We start from the raw sequence: 18,948 nt of genomic DNA, 5'->3' as shown, positions 1-18,948 counted from the left end.
TGAAGAACAAAAAAATTGAAACTAAGAACAAAATTTTCATTGCCCAATGACAGAACAAACGGAAAGTGCACTGGTGGTGGAATGGGGAAAGGAGGTCACCCACTCCCATTATTCTAAAAATTACTCTCTCCCCTATTTCAAATTAACATTTACTATACTAGAAGTTCCCTCTGACACCCACGCCTTCAATATGGGCAATCACAACACGAACTGTGATTAAAACAAGTGAAAGTCTTGCTACAGTGAGATCTCTTTGTACGAAAGAAAAAAAAACAAATAAGATTATCGTCATTTAAGTACTTCATCAAGAGTCCTAACCCTATCAGTCCTAAAGTACATTAAATTACCCGAAAAAGTACAATGCAAACCTTGGGCAATTGATAAATGTGAGTTCTAAATAGCTGACTTCTGTAAGGAACAACAGAACACACATTGTATGACTAACCTTCAAAATACAATAAATCCTACTGCGACACCCTAAGCTATGGCCCTAATCTGGCAAATTGTGTTTCATGTTGAACAACTTGCAGAATCAGGCCCTAACATGCTGATGGTGGCTATGCAAAAATATCAGCACTCTACAAGAGCTTGTAGAGATTTTTTTCTTAACATGAGCACCCAAATACTCCAATCAAAGATTAGGCCCAATGGTAGTAGGCACAGTGCAAATAGTACTAACCCACTGATAAGCCATAATGTTTTGATATTATTTTTTGTTTATTTTTATGACACTGTTCAATTAAATTAGCTCCTAAACTTACAAGTTGGAAAAAGCTTTGATAAAACCTAATGCTACAAGGGTCATTTTCTGCTAAAAGATATGTTTAAAAAATCCTTACTTGAATTAGCCAGTTTAAAAACTAAGGTTTTTTTTAAAACCTCCATTTACTCTTCCCTGTTTTCGCAGTTTGTTTATTTTTTGTCCTTCAACCAGCTCAGACAAAATAATTTCACTTTCTGGGTTTCAAGCACTAGCAAAAAGGTACGATATTTCATATGCAAATATTGCAAACTTTGATTTAATGCTAAAACAAAATAATGAATTTTTAAAACCTATAGTCATTTCTATTCAAAATAGATTTTGTGAAACGTTAAAAAAACATATTCTTGACTGGCATTAACACAATGGTGCCTGAAAACAAAATTGTATTATCATATTTTTATAAATTTACATATTTCAACATGCTGTTTTATTTTATGTCTTTATAAAATTTGCCCTGAAATGTGTGCAACATCTGGACTAGGGATGTAAGCAACTAGTCGACTATCTGATAAGCATATGCTTATCTAATAGGCAACTAGAGACTCAACTAGTTGCTTTCCCCTCGCCCATTGCTGCCTCTATCAGAGAGAGGAAGCTGGGAGAAGGGGCAGGAGCTCGTGCTGCGGGGAGAGGATTTAAAAGCTGGTTCCCCCCAGCACCATCTCGGGGTGGGGGGGCAGGAGAGGCAGAGGCATAGCAGGGCACTGGGAACTGATTCCCAGCTCACAATCCTAACCCATCCCCCAGCCACCCTGCTGCGCTTGCAGCTCTTAATACATTTAAAAGGCAGAGCCACAGAGGGCTTAGCTCCCAGCCCAGAAGCTAACCATGCAGTTTCACTCCCTTTAACAACTAATTGACTAGTCAAGTGAAAAGGAAAACAGACCATCCTCTCTTCAATGTGAAAGTCAAATTAAGTTCAAAAAGAAAAATTCAGAAAGAGCAATGAAAGATACATTTGATTTTAATCTTAAATTTTGCCAATCCTCTATGAACTTTTAATGTAATTTTTAACCTGACAACATCTTCTTATGCCTTAATGTGAAAGCACATTTCAGAAAGGACATCATGAAAATAAAGATTAACAATGAAGTCCTGTTAATCCTTCACACCTCAAACAACAGATGGGGGAAAAAAATCTCTAAAGACCTCAGTCTATGAGGAGCAACATGACTTCTCCACCCACCCTGAACACCACACCACTGACTTCAATGGGGCTCTGCATAGGCCCAAGGTTTTACCCACTTGTAGGTCTGAGAATCAGGGCCAAATTATTTACAGAAGCAAAAGTGCAATTAAAGTTTTAGCTACTCAGGGCTCCTCCTTCCCTTACCCCTGTGAATTTATCCCAGTCCTTGGTCCCTAAACTTTGGCTTTTAGACATTGAGCAACCACGATTCCAATTGAAGTTATGGATGGATGACACGAATGCACAGTATTTCAGAAAAATTCAGGTCCTGAAGTAGTATCCTGCAAGTTTATATTTGGCAAATCCACTTGTCATATGCCAACACTCCAATGCAAGCTCTTTGGGGACCAGGACTATCATCTTCTATGTTTGCAAAGTACCTCACACAACAGTTGCTGCTCTAGTTGAGGCATGCAGGCACTACTGCCATGGAAGTTCTAAACTAACTTATAGATCCTTATTCAGGACTCAGTTCTGCAAGATGAGGGGCACTGTCTGCTAATAATGAAGAGGAAGTATTGCAGCTTTCAGGATCAATGCCCATCCTCCCATGCAGTTTCTAGAAAGAGACACAGGGTCTTAAATGTTTTCATAACTTGTATATATTTTGCCAAATATTAATACTGTTAACATAAAAATGCATCATTATATGAAAGTATTAATCCATCAAATACAATCACTGCCTCCAAAATTTCTGCTGCTCTATCACCTTTTCTGTACCCAGAGTCTTTTCTACCTCTGAGGAAAAATTTTCATAACAAAACCCAAAACTCAGGATCAAATAACATTTGCAACCACAAAGCCCACACAGTTCTGCTAACCGAAATATCCACATATTCTTATGAGATGCATGGAAACAACATTATCTATAGAGCCAGGACCAGTTTCAAGCACACACCCCCACGAACCCAGAGGTAGTAAAATCTTTGTTAATAATAAAATATACATTTTTAATAAAACCACATGCATCTTCCAAGATCCAGCATCAAACACCAGAAACATCCCTACCGCATTTCACAGCCTCAGAAGCTGCGTTGTAAACACACCCCCACAAACTGCATTTCAGTCTCTGGAACCTCTTTGCACAGCTACAATAAAACAATCGGAGCTGCTCAGCTGAGCTTCAAACGCTTATTGAAACATCCACTGCAACAAGAATCTGATCGCTGTCAAATCAAAAGAGTGATTTCGATTTTCAACTGCCTTTGCAAAAAAGACCACCCCAAAAATCGACTAGTCAATAACACGCACAACGGTGTTAAATGAAACTGTTTCATACACCACCGTGTGTGCCGTAGCAGAGCAATGGGGGCTGGGCAGGAAGCTCTGGGAGACAGAACTGTACTGTAGCGCGTATAGTTTAATAATCCCAGATGGGGGAGGGTTTAGCAGTTTGTAATAACAGTAGCAGCAACATGGATCAGGCCTCCCATGACCCGAGTGCAGAACCAAAACAATGAGGCTGAACACTCATAGACTCTAGGCTCAGAAGGGACCATTATGATCATCTAGTCTGACCCCCTGCACAGTGCAGGCCACAGAATCTCACCCACCCCTCCCAGAATAATCCTCTCACCTATAGGACAATGTAGCACTTTAAAGACTAACAAGATGGTTTATTAGATGATGAGCTTTCGTGGGCCAGACCCACTTCCTCAGATATTGAAGCCTTCAAATACACGGGGGTTTTCTTTGAAGAAAAACCCACCCACAATCCGAACGGGCTAACCTAGCAAGCCACCAAGCTAAACAAAGCCCCCCGATGTATTAGAGCCTGAAAGGTGAACCCGGTCCCCACGCCTCTCAGCCCCCAACTGGGCGTGGGGGCCGCCTCGCAAGGCCCCGCATCTGCGGCTGGGAACCGAGGGAGGCTCCATCGCGGACTGGGCTTTGCAGCCTACAAACCGGCTCCAGCTTCCTGAGCTGGGGGAGACCAGAGGCTAATCCCCCCCCCCACACACACACACCCCCCAACCCTCCGAACCCGGGGTCAAGCGCCCTGAGGGGCTCCCCGGGGCTCCATCCCCCGGCTTTGTTCCGGGGCGCACGGGTCTGAAGCGGGGATCGGGCTGGGCCGAAGCGGGCACGGAACGCTGGGCAAGGCGGCGTTTGGGGTGCTGGGCTCCGGCCCGCTACAGCCGGGGGGGGGGGGTGGCGTGAATGAGTGAGACGGGGTTGAAATGGAGACCAGAGGGGGAGGGGAAGCCTGGGGCAGGTTCCCTCCGGGCTCCAGGCAGCCTCTGGCTCAGGCTCCATTTTAGGGCTGCCTTGGTCCCATCCCCCCCCCGCCGCATCAACCACCCTGAATAAAACCTCTCAGCCCCGCCAGCCGACCCCAATACCCACCTGTGGTGGTTGTCGGGAGCCGGGTCTGCCTGGGGAGCCGAGTCAGGAGGGTAGATGGGGGCTCAGGGAGCAGGATGGCTGCGGATTGAAAGGCAGAGGCGGCGCTGCCTGGATTGCAGGTTCTCGCTGCCTCTCTGTGTCTGCCTCCTCCTCCTCCAGTCCTCCCCCCTCCCCTGCTCCTGCACGGCCTGTCAATCCCCGGCCTGGAGTGAGCAACTCATCCCGCAGCCAGAGGCGTACAAACCGGACAGCGACACCTGCAGGGACTCCAGAGGAAAGCCAGGCGCACCGCGCCTCACAGGGGTTAACGATAGAGGCGAGGAGGTTGAAAGCAAAACGAGAGAAGAAAAAGAGATAGAAAGGAGGGAGCGTGCCGGAGAGGGAGGAGAAAGAGCGGGAGAAAGAGAATTAAAGAGTCAAAGACATGAGAAAAAGGGGGAAGAATGATTGGGAAAGATGCAGAGGTGCCTGCAGAACTGTCTAACTCCAGCCTCTGCTCTGGGGAGCTCTCTTCTGCTCTGATTCCCAAAACCTGAGGGATTCTGGCAGAGGACAGTACAGTATGCACCTTGATTACAGCCCACAAGAGGGGTCATGAAACTGATTGCAGGAGGAGAGGATGGGAGCTTGGTCCTGCCAAGGCAGACACTGGCAGGGGCAGCTCTGGGATCCTGGAGCTCTACAGTTGTCAGGATTACTTTATAGTCAGGCAGAAACTATTCTTTGGATTTCAATAAAAAGCCCCATGGTGATTAGATGTGCATGCAAAAGTGAGAGAGAAGCCTAGGCTGGACAGGAGGTTTGGTCAAGAAGCTGCAGCCAAATACCAGGCTTTCCCATTTCTCATTGTAGGCAGATATGATATGAAAGTTGAGAAGAAGTCAATTAAGGAAAGAAGGAAGAGGAAAGTCTTTCCCTTGCCTGCAAGGGCTTTAGATTGAGCCCAGAATGCACAAAGGAGGAAGCAGTTTCTCAATAAAGTGAGAAGCCATGGAATTTCTGTCTCTCTCACCCCGCTCTCTAAACATTAAATCAGTTCCCAAACTGGCAATGATACAGCACCCCTTAATGCAGCCTTGCCATGGAGTGACCACCCTTTTAACACTGAGATGGGAGCTCATTTTCCATAACCCATCTCCCTTTATTAAGATAGCCAGCAAGGAGTCCTATTAATGGCAGATGTAGTAGCAGTTGTGTGGCATGGATACCTGTCTGGTAAGAAGTGGCCTGAGACCATTTCACACTGGCTGCCAGATACCTGTCAAACACCGAGCCTTTTTTTCTTCCTACCTAAATTTAATGTCTCACACATGATTCTTCTTTGATTTTATACCTCAGGAAATCACTGTCGCCAGCAGAGAATTCCCCTCTCTGCCTAGCATGTTCCTGTTTACATTGGGATACATAATAAGATAGCAATAGAAAATTTAATTCTCCTTTATTATGACATTCATATTTGGTGCCCATCACTCTACCATGCACTGTTATTGTAGGAGGTTTCAGTACCAATCTTCATCATCTCCTGCTCCAACATTGAAACTTTCTCTCTTAAGAAGGAAAAACTATGTAGCATTTTAAAGACTAAGATGGTTTAATAGGTAATGAGCTTTCGTGGGCCAGACCCACTTCCTCAGATCATATTCTGGAAGAGAATTGGCATAACCATATATATCAGAGGAATACAATGAAAAAAGTGAACACATTATTAAACTGACAAATCAGATTTAGTACAGAAGGTGGGGTGGGTGAGAGGGAGAGAGGGAGGGAATAGCTACTTATGAGTCAATGAATGGCTAATCAGAGGTGATAAGTGGGGAAGCTATCTTGTAATGGGGAAGATAATTAGTATCTTTGTTAAGGCCTATTCTTAAAGTGTCAAATTTAAGCATGAATGAATGTTCTGAAGTTTCCCTCTGTAATCTGGTGTTAAAGTCTCTTTGAAGTAAGATGCACATAGTAAGGTCGTTAAGACTATGTCCAGCTAGGCTGAAATGAAAAACAACTGGTTTTTCCTTGTGAGGATGTCTGATGTCTGATTTATGGGCATTAATTCTTTGGCGAAGTGTCTGAGAAGTCTGTCCAATATACATAGCAGAAGGACATTGTTGGCACATGATGGCAGAAATTATATTTCTGGATGAACAGGAATATGTGTTCTTGATCATATAACTGACATGGTTAGGTAGGACCAGTGATGGTGTCACCAGAGTAAATATGTGGACAACGTTGGCAGCGGTGTTTGTTGCAAGGGAAAGTTCTGGGGTTGGTATTAATGTGGTATGTCCTGTGGTTGTTGGTAAGAATCTTCCTGAGGTTAGGTGGTTGTCTATAGGAGACTATGGGTCTGTCCCCCAGAGCCTCTCGGATTGTAGTATCCTGTTCCAGTATAGGTTGTAGGTTATTGATAATGCGTTGGAGGGTTTTAAGTTGGGGGCTATTGGTGATGACAAGTGGTGTTCTATTATTGGTTTTCTTGGGCCTATCTTAAAGTAAATGGTTTCTGGGTATTCGTCTGGCTCTTTCAATTTGTTTTTTTATTTCCCCGGGTGGGTAATTGAAATTTACAAATGATTTGGTAGAGATTTTGAAGTTTATGGTCTCTGTCAGTGGGATGAGAGTGGGATTAGAGCAGATGAGGTTGTACCCCCAGATCTCTCCCCTCCACTCTCAGGATGTTATACTTATAAGAAGCACACAGGATCTTTTTCAGGGGAAAAGGCAATACACCACATTTACTGAAAACTAGAAGATTTACCTGGCATTGCTCAGGGCCTTAACTCAAATAAATTTTGTTTTTCTTCATTTAAATCATGATTCTGGGATGGGGTGAGGAATGATGGGTTGAGTATACAGGACAATCTCAGAACTCTTTCATTGTAGCAGCTTGGGACAAGGTGAGAAGCTCCTGTCCATGGCTGCTGCCGTTGCAGTGGGTACAGCAGGGGGAGGGTTGCATGTCCCCCAGCTGGGGAACAGTGAGACACACAAACAGACAAACCAAACTTTGACTGGTTCAGGGAACTGGTGGGCAGGATACCCTGGGATGCTAACATGAAGAGGAAAGAAATCCAGGAGAGTTGGCAGAAACCTTGTTGAAAGCACAGGAACAAACCTCCCAATGCACAGTAAGAGAAGCAAATACGGTAGGTGAACAGCTTGGCTTAGCAGTGAAATCCTTGGCAAGTTTAAACAGAAGAAGGAAGCTTACAAGAAGTGGAAACTTGGACAGATGACTAGGAGTATAAATATATTGCTTGAGATGCAGGGGTGTAATCAGGAAGGCCAAAGCGCAATTGGAATTGCAGCTAGCAAGGGATGTGAAGGGAATCATTAAAGGGTTCTACAGGCATGTTAGCAATAAGAGGGTGACCAGGGAAGGAGTGGGACCCATCTTAAAAAAAGGGAGGAAGGACAATCCAGAGAATTGCAGACCGGACAACCACCCCTCAGTCCCCAGAAAAATCATAGCGGGGATACTCAATGGATCCATTTTGAAGCACTTGGAAGAGAGGAAAGTGATCATGAATAGTCAACATGGATTCACCAAGGGCAAATCATGCCTGATCAACATGATTGCCTTCTATGACCAGGCAACTGGCTCTGTGGGTACGGAGAAGGCAGTGGACATGATATATCTTGACATTAGCATAGCTTTTGATATGGTCTCCCACAGTATTCTTGCCAGCAAGTTAAAGAAGTATGGATTGGATAAATGGACTGTAAGGTGGCTAGAAAGTTGGCTAGATTGTTGGGCTTAGTGATAAATGGCTTGATGTCTGGCTGGAGGTTGGTGTCAAGCGGAGTGCCCCAGGAGTCAGTTCTGGGGCCAGTTTTGTTCACCATCTTTATTAATGACCTGGATAAGGGGATGCATTGCACCTTCAGCAATAACACTAAGCTGGGGGAGAGGAAGATACGTTTTTGGTACAGATAGGGTCCAGAGTGACCTAGACAAATTGGAGGATTGGGCAAAAAGAAATCTGATGAGGTTCAACAAGGACAAGTGCAGAGTCCTACACTTGAACGGAAGAATCCCAAGCACTGTTATAGGCTGGGGACCAACTAGCTAGGCAGCAGTTCAGCAGAAAAAGACCCGGGGATTACAGTGGATGAGAAACTGGATGAGTCAACAGTGTGTCCTTGTAGCAAGAAGGCTAATGGCATATTAGGGTGCATTAGGAAGAGCATTGCCAGCAAATCTAGAGAAATGATTATTCCCCTGGTGAGGCCACATCTGGAGTACTGCATCCAATTTCTGCCCCCTCTGCCCCCCCTGCCCTCCCCGTCACAGAAAGGATGTGGACGCATTGGAGAGGGTCCAGTGGAGGGCACTGAAAATGATTAGGGGGCTGGAGCACATGACTTATGAGGAGAGGCTGAGGGATTTGGACAGTCTACAGAAGAGAAGAGTGAGGGGGCATTTGATAGCAGCCTTTAACTACCCAAAGGGAGGTTCCAAAGAGAATGGAGAGAGGCTGTTCTCAGTGGTGACTGATGACAGAACAAGGGGCAAAGGTCTCAAGCTGCAGTGGGGGAGGTCTAGTTTTAGTGGGGGGAAACTATTTCACTAGGAAGGTGGGGAAGCACTGGAATGGATTACCTAGGGAGGGGGTGGAATCTCCATCCCTAGAGATTTTTAAGTCCCGGCTTGACAAAGCCCTGGCTGGGATGATTTAGTTGGGCTTGGTCCTGCTTTTGGCAGCAGGTTGGACTTGATGACCTCCTGAGGTCTCTTCCAACCCTTCAAGTCTATGAAAGGTGACCATAATAAGTCAGGGTATGTCTACACTACCCTCCTAGTTCGAACTAGCGGGGTAATGTAGGCATACCGCACTTGCAAATGAAGCCCGGGATTTGAATTTCCCGGGCTTCATTTGCATAAACTGGGCGCCGCCATTTTTAAATCCCTGCTCGTTCGAACCCCGTGCTACACGCGGCACGAACTAGGTAGTTCGGACTAGGCTTCCTAGTCCGAACTACCATTACTCCTCATTCTACGAGGAGTATCTTCCTCTCCCGAGCCGCGCTGCACGGGGTTCGAACGAGCAGGGATTTAAAAATGGCAGCGCCCAGTTTATGCAAATGAAGCCCGGGAAATTCAAATCCCGGGCTTTATTTGCAAGTGCAGTATGCCTACATTACCCTCCTAGTTCGAACTAGCGGGGTAGTGTAGACATACCCCCAGAGACATCTCTGGCGTTTTCTTGCCTCAACATCAGCCTAAGTACTGACAGCTTGCCCATTGCATATTTTCCAATGGCAGAAATCATTCCTGCTAATCAGGTAAGATGGCTGACAGGGTAACACACATAAAAACAATTACACTGCCACCCACTATCACCATTAAACTAAACTTATTACAGTTATCCTACATATTCCTTATTCTGCATACATGGATTTAATGTGCCCAGTCTACAAGACAGCCTAGTGGAAAGCTGCTGGGATTGCAGTCGTCCCTGCTCTGCACATGACGCCCGCCCAGCTCTGTCAATTTTCGGGTCCAATCCCTCTTCATATTGCTTGGTTAAGATAAAGCCACTGGGTAGTAAGATCTTGCAACTGCTGGGCCACTACATTCTGGTGTGCTCCCAGTGAAATAATTGGACTCACCCAGAACAGTTGCAGTAATAAGTCTCTAGAGTCAGTCTCCAGTGTCTAACACACCAACTTTTACTTCTGGATTTGAGCCAGACTGCTCAGCACTTGAGGTTCTGAACACTGCCTGACCCTCTCTGATCAAAAATGGTGCCAATTACATCAAAAGCACCAGCCACTCAAAGGCACAGAGAAAGACCTTAAAAGTCATCTTCTAGTCACAACTTTGCAGACCCTGAGACAGGCCTGCCTCAGCTGCCCTCTCCAGAACCAGCGATACTCACTGGAGCCCAGTTCTCCAGACATTTCAATATTTGCTCTTGGTGCTAGGCTTGGGCCTCATGCCATAGGGTTGCAAACAGTATTCCCTGTAAAATGGCTGCTTGTGTAGCCACTCAGAAGAAATGCAAATGTTGCCCAGCTGATTATCAGAGTGCCCACAGCTAGATTTTTGTTTGTTTGTTTCTATTGGCTGTTCTGCCAGCAGAGACAATATCCTTCCTTTCCATACTTAATCAAAAACAAAAGACAAAAAACAAAAAACAAAGGGTGTGAGGTCCAGCAGCCCAGTCCCACCAGTTATCACTTCTGCCTCTCTCTTTTCTGTATCTTTTTCCATTTTCTCTCCCTTCCTGGGGCTAATCAATCACCTGTCCACATTCTCTACCAGTTGTAAACTACCTACTGGCCTGGGGGTTTCCAGGCATCCAGTTTTCGCTCGCACAGTCCGGTATTTCTGGCCCCTGTATGGTAAAAAACCCCAGAAAATACCGGATTTTCTTCCCCTGCCTACTGGGGGTGGGGGAAACAAGGAGCACGGGGATTTTTAAAGGCGCAGTGATCTTTTTCCTTTTTAGCTCAACAACTTTGGCTCCCCATTTTTTGTTTGTTTGTTTGTTTGTTTTTGCTCAACCAATTTTTTTCCTGCCATGTTTGGGATTTTTTGTGAAAGTATCTGGCAACCCTACCTGTCTCCCCAGTCCAGGAAGGATTAAATGCCACAGCCAGCATCTACTCAGGCCCTTTCAAAGCACCATTGCTTTGTCCATAAATCCCACAGCTTTTGTTTCCCCCTGGTCCAGGGACTTCTTTGTCAGAGCCTCCCAGCTCCTTGTAGCTTTCCTCCAGGTCACCTATTGGGCACAAATCTACTTCCTGTATCTCCCCTCCTCAGCTACACTCACCCAGTCTTTATAAGAATCAGGTGCCCATCAGGCAGTCACCAGACCCCTTCAGAGCAAGCCCTTCTAGCAGGCCCAAGCACTCATTCTTAGAAGGGGTTCTGCCTCAGAATGAGACAGGCTTACCCAAAGACATTGGCAATTCAAGGAATGGGCCAGCCTGTTGCAGGTGAATTTGTGTGTATTTCACTGAGTCACAACAAAATCTGTCTTGCCAGGTATCCCAGAAGCAGCCAGACTGCAGCAATCTCCGGGCTTACCCAGATTCTTACTTAGTCAAGGAGAACGTTATATGCACTTTGGCTTCATCTATACTACGAGTTTTGCTGGAAGAGGCAATGCAAACAAAGCGCAGATTAGCATTTTCTCATGCTTCATTTGCATACTCTCTTCCGATCCATTTTTGCGCTAGAGGTTTTTGCGCAAAAACAAGCAGTGTGAACGTTTCCTTTTTGCTCAAAACCCCCTTTTTGCGCAAGATCCTTATGCCTCAAAAATAACCCCTAGCACAAAAATGGATTGGAACAGAATATGCAAATGAAGCATGAGAAAATGCTAATCCACGCTTCATTTGCATTTCCTCTTCTGGCAAAACTCATAGTGTAGATGTAGCCAGAGAGGGGAAAGAGGGTCAAGATTCCAGTAAGGTAGAAGTCCCTGCATCCCCACAGAAGTGACGTGCTTCAATTGGTTTACACTTTATTATAACTGATCCATTATTTTTCAGACCTGGCAAAACTGTTTCCTCACTAATAGCTTCACCGTGGAGTTTCTAAGTTCTTCCAGTTTTTAATCATCTGGAAAAAATAGGACTTGCTTTATTTCTTTACGAAAAAATGGAGCAATCTTGACCATTCTGAAGCAGAAAGAAGAGCAGCCCTTTGTTGGAGATATAAGGTCTGTGGCAGCAGTGCTCAGGTCTGTCTGTTCCACCATCTGACGAGGGACAACCCCAGAAGCACCTGCAGTGGTGGAAGAAGAGGATTTATCTCCTCACTAGCCTAGGACTCCTCTTCACCTGCCGGTCCAGGACAGAACATTGTGGGACTCCCCAGTAGCTCTAAATCAACCTGAGGGTAGAAGGCCCTTAGGAGTTTTCTTACCATTCTAACCACAGAGTGAAAGGCTTTGATTTGATGGGTCTGGGCTTCAAGCCCCCTGTTGGTTCCTGTCACTATCACCAGTTTTGTTTTATGTTTGTCATATCTGCGTCAGGTTTTCTTCCCCATTTCTCCCTCTTTTGGAATCAATCCCTAAATAACATCTTACCTCATTTGCACCTAAACATCACCTCCTCTTTCTTTATTGCACTTATACCAGAGGAAGGGGACGGAGGGATCTACTTCAGCTTTTAATTAATTCACAGGTGATAGACCCTGATAGGGGGGTATGACAGAGTGTGAGGGAGTCACTGGGTCCAGATACAGTGTAGAACAGCCTTGTTGTTCACACAGGATCCAGGAGCAGTCAGTACAATCCAACTTGGAGAGAGGGGGGCCCAGAGCCAGCGCCCTGGGACACCTTCCTGCATCCTAAGCCAGTGGAGACCAGCTCACACACTCAGCAACAGGTCCCAGCCCTGAAGGTAGCCCTGCCTCCTCCTTTGCCTAACACAGTGTTTCCTAATTTTATTTGGCCACAGAACCCTTTAAAAAAATGGCCAGGGGAAACTGGTAAAAAAAAAAAAAGCCGGGGAAAAAGGCGATGCGCTTTTGCGAAAGAGAGTGTCCAGACTGATTGGATGCTCTCTTGAATAAAGGCCACCTGGAACCAGTTCCAGCTGGGCTTTAGGTCACCAGTTGCTTTTGAGTGTTATTGCCGGAGCCCTGCAGAGAGACATGCTTAAAGGGACCTCCCTGGAGGACAGCCGCTTCTCTGTTTCTGCTGCCTGCTTGCTACCTCTTCAAGGGACAGCAAAGCTTCAGCAGTGCCTGCTGTGGTTGCCCTGATCTTTTTTTTGGACGCCACAGCTTTTTCCTTTGTGTGCCATAGAGCCGCAGCTGCCCCGGGCATGCTTTTGCAGCACTTTCTGCCAGCTGCCTTCCTGTTACTGGAGGACGTGGACCCCGAGCTCCTTCTGGGGACCTTCTCCGTGGCTGCGGCTGCCGCACCCCACTGTCAAAAGAAGTTTCTGGAAGCTGGAGACCTGTTTGGACTGGTGGGACCAGTTGGTCCTGGAGCAGTGGGATGACCAGCAGTGGCTGCAAAATTTTGGAATGCGCAAGGCCACCTTTCTAGAGATCTGTGCCTGGCTCACCCCCGCCCTCCGGAGACGTGACACCCACCTGCGGCCCGCCATCCCCCTGGAAAAGTGGGTCGCAATCACCCTCTGGAAGCTGGCCATCCCAGACAGCTACCCATCAGTGGGCAACCAGTTTGGGGTGGGGAAGTCCACCATCAGGGCTCTCCTTATGGAGGTAAGGCGCTCTTAGGCTGCAGTCCCCGCATGGGGGGAGGGGAGAGTGTTGGATAAGGGGGACCCTCGGGAAGGGGGGCTTGGGACTGTGGGGGGTGAGGTGGGGGGAGTGGGAAAGCCCTGTCCCCAGAGGCTTGTGCTGTCCCGCCCTGACACAGCCCTGCTGCCGGGGGCGGGAGGGCGGGAGAGCGGCCTCATAGAAGGTGGGTCCTGGGGTGTTTGGGGGGGTGAAGAAGAGGGGAGGGGGAAGGGCACCTCCCAAGAACTCATGCACCCCCTCTCTCATTCTCTGCTTTGTGTGTTTGTTTGTCTCCTTCTGCAGGTGGTGAGGGCCATCAACTCCCTGCTGCTGCAGAGTGTTGTCCATCTGGAGGACCTGGATGCAACCGTGGTCAGATTTGCTGCCCTGAGGTTCCCCAACTGCAGGGGAGCCATCGATGGGACACACATCCCCATCCGAGCACCAGACCATCGAGCGGCCCAGTACATTAATCGGGAGGGCTACTTTTTATTGTCTTTCAGGCACTGGTGGACCACCGGGGACAATTTACAGACATTTTTATGGGGTGGTCAAAGAGCATGGCACATGATGCCCAAGTGTTAGAAACCTCTATGGAAAGTTGGAGGCAGGCACCTTTTTCTCACGCCAGGACTTTGTGGTCAGCGACATGCACATGCCACTGTGCATAGTGGGGGATGCAGCATACCCACTAATGCCCTGGCGAATGAAACCCTACACCGGCCACCTGGATCCCAGCAGGGACCTGTTTAATGCCCACCTGAACAGTTGTGATTAGCTGGTATGGAGTGGCCACCAGGGCACCTGTGCTTTTTCCTGGAGGCCTTTTCTTGCACAAAATCCCCTCTTCCCCGTTCACACACGCCTTTTTGCAAAAGAGCTCTTTTGCAAAAAGGCTTCTTCCTCGTAGAAAGAGGAATATCAATTGCATAAAACCCCCTCTGTTCTTTCAATTTACAGTTGAAAGAGCGCACTTGCAGTGTGGATGTAACTCAGGTTTTATTGGAAAAACATCAGTTTTTCCACCAAAACTCTGTAGTCTAGACATAGCCTCTGTGATCATTAGTGCAGTCACCAGTACCCAAATCTTAAGAGAGTGACTCACTTGGGTTACACTAGAGTGTACTCAGTTTCATGCACACCTGGTGCTATAATAAGCAGTTCTCTGAAGGTCTAGTGTTCATTTCCAAGGAAACATTTCAAGCCCGGGGAATATAAGTGCCAATTAATAAACCCCAGTGTAGAGTTCAAGCAGGTGAAATAAACAAGCAAAAGATAATAATACATTCATTTATATAGTGTGTCCCCCATCACCACAGCACTTAAACAAAATCATTGCTCATCCATCCACTCTTATGAAGTGGTCACAAATGTCATGGACGCTGCTGAAACCAGTGGGAGAGGAGCGGGCTGAGGTGAGGACCAGGGCCTACTTATCCATTAGGCACAGTAGGCACAGTGCCTAAGGCCCACGGTACTTTTAGGGGCCCACGAAAATGTTTTAATTTCTTTTAAAATCAGAAGAAAAAAAAAAGAACGTTGAGGGTCGAAGAAAATGTTTAAATTTTTTCTCACATCAGAAAAAAATGAAATTTTTAGGGCCCACGAAAATCTATTAAATTTTGCCTAAAACAGAAAAAAAAAATGTTGAAGTATTTAAAGTTATATCAAAAATAATTTTTAATATTTTTTTTATGGAGGAAAGGGCCCATGAAGGCAAAAGTGCCTAGGGCCCATGAAAGTCATAATGCGGCCCAGGTGAGGACTCAAAAAAATCATGCAATAGACAAGACTTTCAGGGGAACTATTGCTTCTGCACTCCATACATCAATTCCACAAAGACATGTATGATCAGGGTACTCTCGCGCTATGTCTACGCTATGAGATAATAAATTCGACCTTAACGTCAATTTTTTAGCACCTGATTTTGTAAAGTTGAAAGTGCATGTCCCTATGCAAGGACACACTGTAGTTCTAAGTGTGTGTGCCTGGCAGGGTGACTATTCTTGACTTTGAGAGCAATGCATTGTGGGTAGTTATTCCACAGTGTGTGCTCTCCTTTGCATTCTGGATTATACTCCCAGTGCATGCTGGGATCAAAACTGTGCAGCTGGTGACTCTGGGTACATGTCATCAATGGCTCTTAATGCACTTGTTTCCTCCCTCTCCCCTGCAACAGCAAGCAGTCTGTTCGCGCCCTTTTTTCTTTTGTTAGTTATCTGCGCAGACGCCATCGCAGTGTGAGCAGGGATCCCATTGTGGATCTTGTTCAGCAGCAAAGCTTTATGATGCTGATGTAAATTTTGATGTGCCTAATGCTGGAGTATGTCCAGAACTTATCCAGAGTCCGCCGTAACAAAGAATATCAGGAGGCCACGAACATATTCTTCTGCAAAGCACTTGAATTGAGCGAATTGCAAATGCTGCTGGCATTTGATCCTCTGGATGCAGTAGAATGCCGGTTCTGGTGCCGTGAGAGAAGCACAGACTAGTGGGACAGCACTGCGAGGTAGGTATATGATGATCAGCAGGGGCTGCAAAACCTTTGCATGCGTACGGTCACTTTCCTGGAAGTTTGTGAATTTCTTTTCCCTGCTTTGAAGCACAAGAATACCAGAATCAGACGTGTTCTGGCAGTAGAAAAGCTAGTGGAAATAGCTCTGTGGAAGTGTGCAATGCCAGATAGCTACCGGTCAGTTGGGAATCAATTTGGAGTGAGGAAATCTACAGTGAGTGCTGTTGTGATCCATGTAGCCCAGGCAATCGGTACCTTTCTTCTGTGGAGGGTAGTGACTCTGATAAACATGGAGGATATAGTATAGGGCTTTGCTGAGCTGGGGTTCCCTAATTATGGTGGGGTGATAGATGGAATGCACATTTCCCATTCTGGCACCCAAACACCTAGCAAAGAAGTACAGAAAGGGTACTTCTCGATGGTGCTGCAGGGGCTGGTGGATCACAAGGGTCCTTTCACTGACATCAGTGTGGGATGGTCGGGAAAGGTGGATGACACGCACATCTTTAGGAACTTTTCTTATTCAGCAAGGTACAAGCTGGAGCTTTTTTCCCCAACTGGAAAATTACAATTGGAGATGTTGAAATGCCAATAGTGATCCTTGGAGACCCAGACTACTTCTTCCTCTGGTGGCTCATGAAGCTGTACATGGTCAGCCTGCCCTGCAGCAAGGAGCAGTTCAACTACAGGCTGAGGATGTGCAGAGGGGTGGTAGAATGTGCTTTTGGGCATTAGGAGGGAAGGTTCCACAGTCTGCTAACTAGGTTAAACCTCAGGCAAGCAAGACTCCCATTGTGGTGGCACCCTGCCATGTGCTCCATAACATTGTGACCCTGCTAGCTCTTGGTAAATCTGGCTGGGTTGAAGATCTCCCCTGCAGCAGGCTCCGTCTCCTTTCTGGGAAACAGCTCATCAAGCAAGGTCTCCTCTCCTGCTAAAGGGGAATTCGGCATGCGTGGGTGAGGCCTAGCCGTCTGTGCCTCTCCTGCTCTTTCTTCAGCCAGGCAGGTTGTTTCCTGCCTTCTCTCTTTCTGTGAAGTAGAACTTTTGATCCCTTGTCTTTAGAGAGACATGGGATGAGTCCAGCCAGTTGGTGGGGCTGACTCCCAGGGTGTCTTGATGTGCTGGGGACTGGAAGGAGAAAAATAGACAATGTTCAATGTGCTCTTCTCACGTGTGTGGGAGGGGGGGGGGGAGTGGAGGGAGAAGGCTAGGTATCATGGAGTTCAGGATCCTTTGGCTTGTCTCACCCCTGTCCCATCATGCAGACGCATAGCGAGGGTGTTATGTGCCCGGGGGCAAAGGCAAAATTGGTGCTCCCCCCCCCCCCCCCGCCAAATGGTGGGGCACAAAACCTGGCCCATAGCTGAGCTCGACCCTGGGAGGAGTGGGGGGAGCTTGTACCATGTCTTACCCAACCTCCTCCAGTTTGGGGCTGGGTCCCGCACACACTAACCCTTTGGCAGAGGTGGAGGGAGTCAGGCTGGGGACAGAAAGGTGGGGAGGAGGTAGCTCCATCTGGTGGTGGCAGGCAGAGGAGGAGCAGGTGAGCAGAGGGATGATGAGGGAGTGCAGGAGGACTATACTGGCACCTCACTAGTGTGGCACCCAGGGGCCACTTCCCCTCCCCCGTGCCCTCCTCACTACACCACTGTAAATAATCCACCTCTGAGGATATTTATTGTTTAATGAATTATTTATTTTACTAACTACAGACACATAAATTATATAGTTTTGTGGTTTACATTCTGTTAAATATTTTTTCTCTTTAATTTGTTCATATCCCGTTTTCATTAGGTTCATGTCTTTTACATAAAAAATGTCAAATTCTTAATTATAAAACATGAACAAAGTTAATGTTATACAACCTAAATATGAATTTCATTACTATATTTCATTCAAGCATTTAAAATCACTGTTATAGCAAATGAGTAACACATTGCTTTAATGAATAAAAATACAAAAGATTTTGAGCATATCAAATTTATTGTAATAGAGAGGTAGCCGTGTTAGTTGAATCTTGGTAAAACAAAAAGAAAAAAAGTTATGTAGCACTTTAAAGACTAACAAGATACCCAATACATTTATTATAAGCAATCTGTAATGTTTCCTAACTGCCCATTTGCTTACCAAGTTAACCTAATTGTTTTTCACATTATCGCACAGCAAAAAACTACACAAGAGTTATCAATGTAAGAGATTGAAATAACCTCTTACCTGTTAAAACAACACTCCAAAAAACTTTTAAATAAAACTAACACACAACACATACCCTCACTTTCTTGAAGGCACTTGAAGCAATAAGTAACCTAAGGCTGAGGATACCCTGCAAGCGTGGCTTTCTGTCTGCCATAGGGACTTTTTCCTTCAGGCTGCCATGAGATTCTATCCTTAGGTAAAGGAGAGAGGTGTCTTTGAGCTGCTCTTCCAAATTTCACACAAGCTATTCAACTGAAGCCATCGATATCAAGATTCAAGGCCAACTTTGCCTTGAGCAGACTGCCTCTCCAGGTGTTCACAATCACAACATCCGAACATGTATAAGACTTTTAGTTGAGAAAGCCACGTTAATCCCAAGTCTCTGCTATGACTGGAAGATGGAAAATGGGCAACAAAACGTGGGGTGATCTATCACATCAGTAATGCCAACTCCTTTAGAATTTAGGCTCTGATTATCCAGCACCAGCTGAGGTAGAGTGGGCACTTTGTGTATGTCTGATACATTTTACCCAAAACTCCTGCCTGCCCAACTCTCCAAAGGAGAAAGGAAACAGAGAGACAAAAAGGAATGGAATAGTATAGAACCTTTTTTATAAGCTTCAGAGGGGTAGCTGAGTTAGTCTGGAACAGGAAAAACTTAAACAACAAAACAGTCTAGTAGTTCTTTAAAGACTAACAAAACATGTAGGCTGTGTCTACATTGG

The 18,948-nt window shown here is 46.1% G+C and overlaps 2 protein-coding genes across 9 annotated transcripts in view; both read right to left on the bottom strand.

Moving 5' to 3' along the window:
* PRRC2B (proline rich coiled-coil 2B) overlaps positions 1 to 4,476 on the bottom strand; it is an 86,999-nt gene extending 82,523 nt beyond the window's left edge. For 3 of the 8 annotated variants that reach the window (XR_001368643.2, XM_006128379.3, XM_075905957.1), the window contains exon 1: positions 4,299 to 4,475. The gene's annotated coding sequence lies outside the window, so the exon portion shown is untranslated. Of the gene's footprint in view, positions 1 to 2,960; positions 3,506 to 4,298 lie in introns of those variants that run through there. The other 5 variants (XM_006128376.3, XM_006128377.3, XM_006128383.3 and 2 more) reach the window with 3 other exon arrangements.
* Positions 4,477 to 13,560: 9,084 nt separating this feature from the next.
* Positions 13,561 to 18,948, bottom strand: part of LOC112546662 (inactive phospholipid phosphatase 7) — a 79,964-nt gene continuing 74,576 nt past the window's right edge. The window contains exon 6 of the mRNA XM_075905434.1: positions 13,561 to 17,155. Within this exon, the coding sequence (XP_075761549.1) occupies positions 16,959 to 17,155 (197 nt within the window). The 3' untranslated portion in view covers positions 13,561 to 16,958. The remainder of the gene's footprint in view (positions 17,156 to 18,948) is intronic.

Source organism: Pelodiscus sinensis, chromosome 22 (assembly GCF_049634645.1).
Source record: "Pelodiscus sinensis isolate JC-2024 chromosome 22, ASM4963464v1, whole genome shotgun sequence".
NCBI classification, from domain to species: domain Eukaryota; kingdom Metazoa; phylum Chordata; order Testudines; family Trionychidae; genus Pelodiscus; species Pelodiscus sinensis.
This window is presented reverse-complemented; position numbering and strand designations above follow the sequence as displayed.